General features: G+C 45.1%; 1 protein-coding gene and 1 long non-coding RNA gene across 5 annotated transcripts in view; one reads left to right on the top strand and one right to left on the bottom strand.

Moving 5' to 3' along the window:
• The window catches only part of KCNQ2 (potassium voltage-gated channel subfamily Q member 2), a 251808-nt gene that overhangs the window by 18177 nt on the left and 220543 nt on the right, over positions 1–13088 (bottom strand). For all 4 annotated transcript variants that reach the window (XM_063959228.1, XM_063959230.1, XM_063959229.1 and 1 more), the window contains 2 exons: positions 7427–7653; positions 6408–6513 (listed from right to left, as the gene is read on the bottom strand). In XM_063959228.1, the coding sequence (XP_063815298.1) occupies positions 6408–6513; positions 7427–7653 (333 nt within the window). The remainder of the gene's footprint in view (positions 1–6407; positions 6514–7426; positions 7654–13088) is intronic.
• The window catches only part of LOC135055325 (uncharacterized), a 36596-nt gene continuing 25921 nt past the window's right edge, over positions 2414–13088 (top strand). The window contains exon 1 of the long non-coding RNA XR_010243717.1: positions 2414–2584. This is a non-coding gene — a long non-coding RNA (uncharacterized LOC135055325). The remainder of the gene's footprint in view (positions 2585–13088) is intronic.

The following is a 13088-nucleotide window of genomic DNA, read 5'->3' as shown; positions in this document are numbered from 1 at the left end:
CCTCCATATTCCTTTTGGAATCTGCGTCACCATTCCATTGGCGAATCCACAACACCTTCCTTGCTGAAACAGCCATGGTAGCGGCTTTTGATCCCAAGAGCCCAATATCTTTCATGGCTTCTAGCATATACGCAGCAGCGTCTTTGATATGACCCAACGTTAGGAGAATCTCGTCTCTATCTATTGTGTCAATCTCTGATGACAAGTTTTCTGACCACTTTTCAATAGCACTACTCACCCACGCACAGGCAATGGTAGGCCTGAGTAGTGTCCCATTGGCCACATAAATAGATTTTAACGTAGTCTCTAACTTGCGGTCTGCCGGCTCCTTTAGGGAAGCCGTCCCAGGTGCAGGGAGAATCACCTTTTTTGTTAATCGTGACAGGGCACTGTCTAAAACGGGGGGTGACTCCCACTTTTTCCTGTCCTCTGCCGGGAAAGGATAAGCTACCTGAATTCTTTTGGGAATCTGAAAATTCTTTTCAGGGTTTACCCAGACTCCCTCAAAGAGAGTGTTCAGCTCATGAGATGGAGGAAAAGTTACGTTTATTTTCTTTTCTTTATAAAAGTATGCCTTCTCCTGAGGTAAAGGAGGGGGCTCTGTAACTTCTAAGACCTCCTTTATAGCAACAATCATGTACTGAATGTTTTTCGCTAATTTTGGATCTATTCCCCTGGAATAACTAGTGTCGACACATGAATCAGAGTCCGTGTCGGTATCAGTTTGTACTACTTGTGCAAATAACCTTTTATGTGACCCAGAGGGGTCCCCTGTGGATGAAAAGGCAGAACTATTAAAAATCACATCTTCCACGGATTTTCTCCAGGTTTCTGCATGAGACTCAGACTTATCGGTAGGTTTTCATGCTGCCCAGGGCGCCCCGCGCCCTGCATCCTGCTGTGCGCTGTGTATGGATAGCATGTCCGCGCAGCATTCCCGCTCGCTGCGCGGTACCTTGAGCCGTCACGATGACCGGAGGTCCCTCTTGCAGCTCTCTGGTAATAATACTCACGCGTCTTCTGACTTCTGGTTCTGTTAGGGGGGTGACGGCGTGCTGTGGGAGTTAGCACATAGCCGCAGCTAGTGTTCAGTACCCTTCAGGAGCTAATGGTGTCCTGTCAGCAAGAAGCAGAGCCATGAAACTCTTAAGGAAGTTGGTTCCTACTTCTTCCCCCTAAGTCCCACGAATCAGGGAGACTGTTGCCAGCAGTCTCCCGGAAAATAAAAAACCTAACATAAAGTCTTTTCAGTGAAACTCAGTAGAGCTCCACTGGAGTGCGACCAATCTGTCTGGGCACATTTTCTAAACTGAGGTCTGGAGGAGGGGCATAGAGGGAGGAGCCAGTTCACACTCTAGAAAAGTCTTAAAGTGCCCATGGCTCCTGAGGAACCGTCTATACCCCATGGTACTGAAGTGGACCATCCTCTAGGACGTATGAGAAAATGTCATAGTGGCTTTTTTTAATACTCTATTAAATTGGCTATCATCAATCAATAAAAATAATAAAATGAGGCAGGTGTGGGGCGGCTGTTACTGTTGTGCCAAGGGGCGCCCTCACCCTTAAATCCGCCCCTGCCTCTAATAACTCTTTAAATATAGTTCATTAGCTAAATGCACACAAATCTATCCAATCAAACAGCTAGGACAGGATTGTGCATTTTTACGCTGCAAATGACTAGCACCTGTACAGTGGGACTACTAGTGGGTGAGATCACCTTCCCCTGGCACATTTGCAAGAGCTCACTTATCCTCAGCATGAGTAGTACTTTCTGCGCTACTCAGGACCAAATTAAGTTTGTGGGCCCCCAGGGCAATTATCTTGTGGGGGGGCCTTACTAATAAAATTGTCAATATGATAATGCTGGCGATTTAGTTAAAAAGTATATTGTACAAACACTGCCAGCACCACAAATGTGTTAATTACACTGTAGTGCCCCCAGTTCACATTATGCCACAGTGACCCCCACACACACACACACACACACACACACACACACACACACACACGGATAGAAAGGGGGGCGATGGGGGCGGTCCCCCCACCCCCCCTAGCACACTGCCGCTTTCAGTGTGATGAGATGAGACACAGTGTCTCAGCAATCCCGCTCCCTCCTCCCAGCTTGTGTACTCCCTGCTGAGCAGAGGCTGCAGAGCTGCGTCTCTCCTCCTTCCCAATCACTCCTTTGGCTAATAGGGCAGGCAATTAAGATAAGTTTGTTGACTGTGGAGTGGGATTCTCACCCCAGTGTCTCCACACAGATGATCAAAGGAGATCCGTCCGGGAACTGGCTGCTTGTTGGAGGCGGGGCTAAAGTTACTTGACAGTCAGGCTAGTCGACGAATGAAAAACACTATAGTGTTGGGTGGGCTGAACATGTCTGTGTACACTGTACACAGGAAGTGGAAGCAGGAAGGAGCTGTGCGTTCCATTTATACTTTGATTCAACTCACCTTGGCTGCAGTGTGAGACCAGCCTGATGCTGCTGCCAGAGGGACAAGGGCCAGCCTGTTGCTGTGGCCAGAGGACAAGGATCAACCTACTGCCTGCCAGCCAGAGACCTACCGGCAATCTGCAACTTAATGTAAGTAAGTGCAGGTATGCTGCAGAGGTATAAAGGTGTGGGTATATTGCAGAGGTGTAAAGGTATGCAGGAACATAGCAGTGGTATACAGGTGTGTGGGTACATAGCAGGGGTATACAGGTGTGCGGGTACATAGCAGGGGTATACAGGTGTGTGGGTATATACTGTAATGTGCGGGAATATAGCAGGGGTATACAGTAGTGTGGGTATATAGCAGGGGTATACAGGTGTGCGGGAACATAGCAGGGTTATACAGGTGTGTGGGTATATACTGTAATGTGCGGGAATATAGCAGGGGTATACAGTAGTGTGGGTATATAGCAGGGGTATACAGGTGTGCAGGAACATAGAAGGGGTATATAGGTGTGTGGGTATATAGCAGGGGTATACAGGTGTGTGGGTATATAGCAGGGGTATACAGATGTGCGTGAACATAGCAGGGATATACAGGTGTGCGGGTATATAGCAGGGGTATACAGGTGTGTGGGTATATAGCAGAGGTATACAGGTGTGTGGGTAGAGAGAGAAGAGATTTGTTTTTTCCCCATAGACCCATTTATGTGAAATGCCAGTGGGTCTGCTAAAAAACAGATTCTCCTCTTACAAGACCCATGGGCAGTTTTTATGTTGCCTGCATTCAATTGGGGTATCTGATTTCGGTACATTACTTACTGTATTTCACTACTGTTCATTTCTTACTTTACTGGAAAACCTATACTACTCATACAAGCACATCAGATATATTAAAAATTAATTTAAAATGCCAGTGAGTGTGACCTTAATACCCCTTTTCCACTAGCTCAAAAAACACGGGTAAATGCACGGGGGCGCGCATTTACCCGTGTTTTTTGCAAGTGGAAAAGGGTAAACCCGGATCAAGTGATCCGGGAATCCTACCCTGGTAGCTAGCCGGGTTGAACACGTGTTCAACCCGGCTAGCTGTCTAGTGTGAACGGGAGCCGTGTCGAGGTGACACGGCTCCCGTTCACAGTGCATAGGGAAGGCGGCGCTGGGAGATCATGTGATCTCCCTGCGCCGCCCCTGCCGTGTCACTAGAAGCGTCACCAACCCGGCATTTGCCGGGTTGTGACTGCTAATGGGAAAGGGACCGAGCACGGGTCGCAGCAGGGGGCAGCTCCCGTGTCAGGCTCCCGGCTGCGACCCGTGCTCGTTAGTGGAAAAGGGGTATTATTTTCCACCACATTTAGTTCTCATAATTAGTGGCATTAACATAGAAATACATGACTGTTAATGAATTTTTTTAGGCACTAAAATAAAAAATAGATTTGGACCCATTGTTTATAGGGTCACCAGACCATAGTGCTGCTGCTAGCAATGCTAGAATAAAACATTGTTTCCCGTGCACACTTTAGTAGCAATTACAATCCAAACCCATTGTCTCGCTGTGTACATGTCTGTAATAGGCGGGTGTCTCTATCCGCTTATACCCAGCCAGGTTGATCTCTTTTGTGTTGTGATCTCCAAACAGCAGCAGCACAGATGGTGTCAGTGGCAAACGCAGGATTTCTAAAGGGGGGTTTCCAAATGCAGTCCACAGTTTCCCACTCTGCGGAACATTGGAGCATGTACAGGAGTTTGGGGTAATGTTAAGAGAGCCTAATAACAACCCTGGGCACTAATGTAAACATTGTTCTTTTTATACACTGGATACTGTATATAGTATAGGCTGTACAAATATTTAAATAATGTAAATAAGAGGCCAGAAAACGTAAAACCTCCTCTCCTTCATCACCCTGCTCCTTCTCTCACACTCCAGCCACATTCTCTCCTTCATCACCCTGTTCCTTCTCTCACAGTGGGTCATTCCGACCTGATCACTTCGTAAGGGCCGTCGCTCTGTGGCGACGGCCGTTGCCGGCGACCGACGCACCTGCGAATTGCCGCCCGCGTGCATGCGCAGTTCTGACCCGTTCGCACAGCTGCCAAAAATTGCAGCGTGCGAACGGGTCGGAATGACTCCCATACTCTTCTCTCACACTTCGCCTTTCCTCTCATTCATCACCTGCTCCTTCTGTTTGGACAATATATATATATATATATATATATATATATATATATATATATATTTATTTTCCCCTCAAAATTCCTGGAAAATTATCTGAAAACTTATAGATATAAATATCATATAGAATAAAAAATGTTTTCATCTTATTGAAACAAAAATGTGAGAATACATCTATACCCTAGCTCCCTAATTGCAGAGACTATTGTCTTGAAATATTTTAATAATGACTGTAATATTACCAATGGTTAGGGTCATTAACTTAGAATGTAATTGATGAGAGAACAGTGAAATACATGTGTAAGCAGCACACCAGGCTGACTGTATATGGTGTAACTGTGGCCAGTTACACCATACATAAGTACCACAGACTTCACTCACCCTGTCCAGCACCTCTGCTCCGGAGGCTTCACATCATGTCTTGCCACACCCCTCAGTCTGTGATTGGCAGATTCACCTTCACTACAGTATACTCCACAAGCCAATCAGAGTAAAAAAAATAAAAAATGATTGCCCTATAACGTGGACGCCTGTTACCATGATCTGCTGGGATAGTTTAGTTAATTAGTGTGCCGATGTCAGTTTGTACAGCTATGGCTCTCTCCTCCTCTGCTCTTCTAAACTGCATTTGCACACTATTCAGTAACTACAGTATTCAAGTAGCAGGCTGCAGCCCTCTCCTCATGTACCTCCCCCTCCCTTTGCAGCCCGCGCAGTGTATGTGGTGCAGTCTGCTAAACCAGGCTGCCTGTTATTGCTGCAGTGATTCACCACAGAAACAGCAGAGAGAGTGTATTGAGCGCGGCTGCAGTACTTTCACTAGCAGTGGCTGCTGATCGTGACCAGGTGTCTCAGGGTGCTGGTGAGAGAGGGTGTCCGGCGCACTGGGAAATGTCCCAGTATACAGTAGCTCCTCCTACACACTCTGCCAGCCGCACAGCCTGCCTCAGTGACGGTCAGTGTGATAGGAGGCTGCCGCACAAAATGGGGCTCAGTTTAAGAATAAATAAAAATCGGTAAGCTGCTGCGATAGATTGGCGTACAGGGGGGGTTTCTAGGTACTCGGAAACCCCCCCCTGCATGCGCGCATGGGTGTAATGGTAGCATTACTACTTTTGGCTCACTGACACTTAGCTAAGGCGGTGGATTTTACTGGGGGGGCTGCAGTCCTGGAGCCCATAGGGAAAATCTGCCACTGGATGGGACCCAAGTCTAAACACAGATTGCATTAATGTTTTATATACACCTTATACACACAGTGGGTTATTCAGAGATGGACGCAGATCGCTGCATACGCAGCAAGATCTGCATTCATCTCCTCACATGCTGGGGGCCGCCCATCACAGGGCAAGGTCGTTAAGCATGTGTAACACCGTCTCATGATGCGTCTGCAATTAAGGTTGACCCCTGCCAGTGCAGTCAGGATGGGAGAGGGAAGGAGTCGGGAATGGAAAGGGGAGGAGTCATGATTGGAGAGGGGAGGAGTCATGACTGGAGATGGGAGGAGTCACAATCAAACAGTACACCGCCCTCCCTAAAGGAAAAGTCTAGATCCGTCCCTGCACACACACACACACACACACACACACACACACACACACACAACATACACGCTCTGGTGATGTAGCCAAGTGTAGGGTCCCTGGGTGACTGCCCCAGCTTCCCAGATGTTATCGGTCTTCTATATTGTCAGGTTTCAAGTGTACTGATTTTAAATAAAGCCTAGTTGTATGTTAATATCCAGCAGATTTTCCACAGCGCTAATATTTCTTCAGAAAACATTTTGGTAGCATTACTTACCACACAGCTCGAATAGAAGCCTTGAGGCCGGGGGTCAGATCATCAGCCAGAAACTCACAATTGCAACTCCTGTTATCTTCAGGAAGTTCCACCCCTGGAAGGCTGGCTGCAAGAATCCCCATCTATTAGTTTCAGACTAGAACAAAGTTGTATAAGCTATACTTTACATTCAGAGAGAGAGAGAGAGAGAGAGAGAGGAGAGGGTGACATCACCAATATAACAGATCTATCTAGTGGCCATTTATTTAATCAGAAATATGAAAGCACTTGCCAGGCACCATGTCTTGAATAAAGTATCCATGGATTCCACTTTTAATTTGTAAAACTGTGGCTAAAACACAACTGCATTGTACAGAACAAGGGGGAACGAGGAAATGGGGAGCCTAGAGATGGTGCCACATTGTTATGTTGTTTATGGAGATTTATCAGAGATCCTTTGTGTCTGATACCAATGAAAACAGCACCACCTATAGGAAGAATTCACTACACACAGTACACAATGACTTATATCAAAGTGAATTATCATTTTCAGTGTTTTCAGAAATAAATGCATCTTACGGCAGCAATCGGAGTAATCTTGTTAAAATGAAAAACCCTACAAATGGCAATACTTATGAGAAATATGATACTTCCTTTAAACTGGCAGTTATAATATTTAACATGGTAGTCCATAAACCTTTGTAATCTATGAATCAAATAAACATTCAATAAATTAAATGATCCCACAGTTATAAAATAGGGTAAGGTGAGAAGTAGGAAATACATTTAAAGAAGTTCTATTAATTACCCTTCTCTATTTCAACACAGCAGGGCCATGTGTCCACAGCCACTGATGGTTACCTGAAGAGTAGGCAGGAATTACATGTTAAACAGGAATTCCCGCTTCCTCAGTAGATAAACTTCAGGCCTTTTTTACTAATAAATAGTCTGGAACCTGGGCTGAGGATACAGAGTTGTCCCTATACAGCATCTTATCAGGATCTGTGTGAAATCCAAAACAACAACCACAACTCTCTCACCTTCAGAGTTTTGCCGTGATGCTGATCCCTTGATGCGGAAAGCTTGTCTGGTTCGCCCCCGATCTCCAAAGCTCCAACTCTTGGTCACTTTGTTAGGACTGTCTTCCATGCTTTGATCAGCACTTGGGGAACGTCGCATGCCTTGGGCTTGGGGAGAACCTTTGCCTTTTGTGGAAACAGCTCTGGGGCTGGAGAATACTCTTTCCTTCAGGCTTACTTTCTGGCTGCTGACAAAAGGAAAATAAAGGAACTAACCAAAAGGCTTCATGTACCATCTTTGTAGTAAAAAAACAACAACATGCACCTACAATAGTAGTCACAAACATGAGTCAACATTAATCCTTCTGCTGTGAATAGATTATAAACATCAATGGTAAATAAACAGTTGCTGTATTTGTACATAGAAGAGGAAATGTAATGGGTTAATGGTAAGCCAAGTCTCCAATCATAAAATGCTAATATTATTATTTTGGGTTAATAACATTGCTGGCTTAAAAGCAGTTGGCAAATTTGCAGAAAGGGCGATATTCCTAACCCTAAGCCAGAAGCTAGTACATTTCCACCACAGTAACAGTTACCTACTGACCTGCCCTTGCCAAATTAATAAGCTTGAAATTCCAAATCCTAGTACAACTTCCTTGAACAATGCCAACTGGGAACAGATAACTTTTTTTCCCGGCAGGAATCTGACCAGGGTGAGCTAACAATTGAAATACTGATGCAGGGACACACTAAAGAATACCAATGCATGTATTTGAGACATATCTATTATATTATATGTGTACGAGGAAAACAGAAGGGTATAAATAGAATTACTGCTAATAACCACGCACAATATAGGATTCCCCTAGTATGCCATACCTTAAGATATAGGAGTAAATTAAAGATGCTAAATATATACACATACATTGTATATACTCCTTACATGAAAATTACCAATGTGGCCTCCACAATACTCAGACAAGGGAATGGCAGTATGCTACGAGTTTAGAAATGACAATAAGAAGACAAGTAATGAAATACATAACAAAACTTATTTAAAACGGAAACATTGGATCAGTTTATTTCTAAAGTCCTAGAGTGCCGCCATTCCCTATTCATATGCCCACACATCTAGTACTCATACAATATGTGACAGAACACAATGGAAGAGTCACACAGGAAAGTAGGAAGTAAAGATGTTGATATGGGAATGCTAGATATTATAAGGAATATTCAATATGGAGAACATGAATGTTACATAGGGCACACACAAAGAAGGGAGAACAGTAGGAAGTGATCAATACAGCATACAAGTTTGAAGCAGACACTGAAGTCAGGCAGTGGTTGACCTGGACACCAGCATCTGCATGTGAAATGTTTTAGATTGTATTATATTATGTGTACTGTGTGTACAATTATGTTATTGAGCATATATCTAGTGTAACACTGTAGGGGTGCAAGGCGCCTTTTCCTGGGGAATATGGCCGCACGCAGCAGCTGAGGAACAACACAAGTCCAGTTTCTGGTACAACTGACCCCGGCCAGTTTTATTGAAACAGAAAATAAAACAAAACCCAAAAATAAAAATACCTTGCCTGTCCGGCACTAACTAAACATAAGATATTCCTAACTGTCACTAAACAAAACACAGAGTTCTTCAGTACATACTGTATAGCTTACTTGCATCAGAAAGCGTGTCTCTCACACACAGATCCTCCAGCCTTCCCAGGCAGTCTGCCCATACTAATCAGGTTAGAAGCACTATAACACTCTTACACAGCTGAAACCCTGATTAGCCCTCTGTGAGGCCAAAGACCCGAACTGGGCCCAATGTCTAGAACTCGCCTTATCTCTCTCTCAGAGCCTTTACCCAGCTTTTACAGCAAACTGAAAAGGTTCAGACAAAACAAAAAGCATTTTTCCTAGAAGTTAACATTTTCTAAAACATGTAAGACAAGAACCTGGGACAAATATACCTGCCCTCAAACACTATCCCAGTGTTCTTGTCACATATCCCCCTCCCCTGTTTCGACCTAGGGGCCGGAACACTTGTAGCCCCCAAACAGAAGATGCGAGACAATGCATCTGCGTTGGCCAATTGTGTTCCCGGTCTATGTTCGACAGTAAACTTAAAGTCCTGCAACGCTAGAAACCATCTAGTTACACGAGCATTCTTGCCTCTATTTACATACATCCATTTTAAAGGGGCATGGTCTGTCACTAGTCTGAATTGTCTACCCAAGAGGTAATACCTCAAGGTATCTAGTGCCCACTTAATGGCCAAAGCCTCCTTTTCCACAATGGCATACCTTTTTTCATGCTCATTGAGTTTCCTACTCAAATAAATGATAGGGTGTTCGTCCCCATCTCTGGTTTGGGACAGCACAGCACCTATCCCTACCTCTGAGGCATCTGTCTGTACCACAAATTCTTTTGAAAAATCTGGTGTTATCAACACCGGTTGTGAACACAAAGCCACTTTTAACGCTTGGAACGCCTTTTCTGCATCAGGGTTCCATTTCACCACATTTGACTGCTTCCCTTTGGTAAGGTCTGACAACGGCACCGCTGTGGTCGCAAAATTAGGAATAAACCGTCTATAGTACCCAGTAATTCCCAAAAAAGCCCTTACCTGTTTTTTATTCACTGGACGAGGCCAGTTTTGAATAGCATCAACTTTATTCAATTGGGGCCTAATCAGACCTCTGCCTATGGTGAAGCCCAAGTATTTGACCTCCTCCATTGCGAGGCAGCACTTCTTTGGGTTAGCAGTTAACCCTGCCTCTCTGATTGAGTCCAGTACTGCTTGTACTTTAACCAAATGGGACCCCCAGTCTGTACTGTGAATTACCACATCATCCAAATAGGCAGCTGCATATTTTCTATGGGGCCTCAAAATTTTATCCATCGCCCGTTGAAAGGTTGCTGGAGCCCCATGCAACCCAAAGGGTAACATCTTATACTGGTACAGCCCCTCCGGAACCGAAAAGGCTGTTTTTTCTTTGGCGCTATCAGATAAAGGTATTTGCCAGTAACCTTTGGTCAGGTCCAATGTGGTGAGAAACCTGGCTGTTCCCAGCCTTTCTACAAGCTCATCCACACGGGGCATGGGGTATGCGTCAAACTTGGACACCTCATTTAACTTACGAAAGTCATTACAGAAGCGTATGCTACCGTCGGGCTTCGGGATGAGCACTATGGGACTGGACCACTCACTGTTAGACTCCTCTATGACTCCCAGTTCTAACATGGTTTTAACTTCCTTAGAAATAGCTTCTCGCTGAGCTTCAGGAATCCTATATGGCTTTAAATGAACCCTGACCCCTGGTTCTGTGACAATGTCATGTTTTATTATGGTCGTTCGGCCAGGCAGCTCTGAAAATACCTCCCTATTTTGGATGAGAAATTCTTTAACCTGATTGTTCTGATCAGCTGATAATGTCTCTGAAACCTTCACTGCGGGAAGCAACCGGGGTGAAGACACCGAAGGGCAAGGCTCCGCTGACAGAGACAACCTATCTTTCCAGGGTTTGATTAAGTTAACATGGTAGATCTGTTCGGGTTTTCTCTTTCCCGGCTGGTATACTTTGTAATTAACCTCATTCACTTTTTCCCTAATCTCAAATGGACCCTGCCATTTAGCTAGGAATTTGCTTTCCACAGTGGGTACCAAAACAAGAACTCTATCGCCAGGAGCAAATTCCCGTATCTTGGCACTCCGGTTATAGACCCTCTGTTGAGCACTTTGGGCCTGTTCCATGTGCTCTCTGACAACAGGTACCACGGCTGCAATCCTATCCTGCATTTGTGTTACATGCTCAATAACGCTTCTATAAGGAGTGGGCTGTCCTTCCCACGTCTCTTTGGCAATATCCAACAGCCCTCTGGGGTGTCTACCATACAACAAATCAAATGGAGAAAACCCCGTAGAGGACTGAGGAACTTCTCTGATGGCCATTAACAAGTAGGGCAACAAACAATCCCAGTTTTTCCCATCTCTCTCAACAACCTTTTTTAACATACTTTTTAATGTTTTATTAAACCTTTCCACCAACCCGTCAGTTTGGGGATGGTAGATGGACGTCCTGAGGTGAGTGACCTTAAATAACTTGCACAACTCTTTCATGATCCTTGACATAAATGGAGTACCTTGGTCAGTCAAAATTTCTTTTGGTATTCCCACTCTACTAAATACCTGCACCAGCTCCCTAGCTATCGCCTTGGTTGTGATAGTGCGTAAAGGGACAGCCTCAGGATATCGAGTGGCATAGTCCATAATTACCAGGATATACTGATGGCCCCGAGCAGACTTTAACAAGGGCCCCACGAGATCCATGGCTATTCTGTCAAACGGGACCTCTATAATAGGCATGGGAACTAGTGGGCTCCTGAAATGGGGTCTAGGGGCATGATACTGGCATTCAGGACAGGAAGAACAATATTCAGACACTTCTTTATAAACCCCTGGCCAAAAGAACCTTTGTAAAACTCTTTCAGTGGTTTTTTCTGCCCCTAAATGTCCTGCGGTAACGTGACTATGAGCTAAATCTAGTACCGTTCTCCGATAAGGCTGGGGTACTACCAGCTGTTCCACCACATCCTCACCCCTTTTGACAATGTGGTACAAGAGCTCATTACAGATGGCCATGTGGGGATACGTAACCCTGTCACCTGGTACCACAGGTTCCCCATTAACAATCTTAACATTCTCTCTAGCCTTTATTAAGGTAGGATCCTTTAACTGTTCAGACGCAAACAGATCCTTCTTTACCTCCAGGTCAGGCACGCTTTCAGTTCTAACTACTATGTCTCTGTTCCCGGCAAGAGGGTCCTCACTGGACTCCCCATCTGTCACTTCCCCAGCCAAACTAGCAAAAGGCAAAGGGCCAGAGAGTTCCGAAGACCCACGTACATCCATAAAATCACCGGTATTATCAACTGGCTTTTTACTTCTCACATCTGTTGATAACCGTGATTCCCACAGTTTCCAAAAATGAGGAAAATCCCTCCCTATTATGGCCTCATGCACCAAGGTAGGGACCAGTCCCACTTTAACCATTGCTGACCCACAACAAGTTTCTATATTCACTTCAGCAGTGGCATAATGTTGGGTATCCCCATGTATGCAAGTTACCCCAATAGGTATTTGCTGGACCTTTAAGGGGTTCACTAACCCAGCTTTCACGAGGGTAACTAAACTTCCTGAATCTAGCAAGGCCTCTACCCGGTTACCCTCTAAGAACACATCACACATTTGTTTTTCCAGCTCAGGTGAAGGTACCACAGTACAGGCTAACCTAGCAAAGAAAGACATTCTGCGCCATTCAAAGGCAGCATCACATTGCATGGGTTCTTGCGTGACTGGGCAATTGGCAATAACATGACCTGGCATACCACACCTAAAACATTTAACCACACGATTATCAACCCGTTTGGGCAGCATAGACCGTTCTAGCCCCGTTGGCCTGTCTCCAGGGTCAGTGTTTACAGTCTCTCCAGCCCTGCGTTCTCTTAACCGCCCAGCAACGTTTTCCCACGGAACAGTCTTACCAGTCTTTACTGAAGGGCGCTGTCGAGGATCTATGGGTTGCTGGGTGGTCATCAGTAGTTCCTCTGCTGCCAAATACCTCTCTACCATGTCCACTAATTGGTCAGCAGTACCCGGGTTTCCATGGCTCAC

This window comes from Pseudophryne corroboree, chromosome 3 (assembly GCF_028390025.1).
Source record: "Pseudophryne corroboree isolate aPseCor3 chromosome 3, aPseCor3.hap2, whole genome shotgun sequence".
Lineage (NCBI taxonomy): Eukaryota > Metazoa > Chordata > Amphibia > Anura > Myobatrachidae > Pseudophryne > Pseudophryne corroboree.
This window is presented reverse-complemented; position numbering and strand designations above follow the sequence as displayed.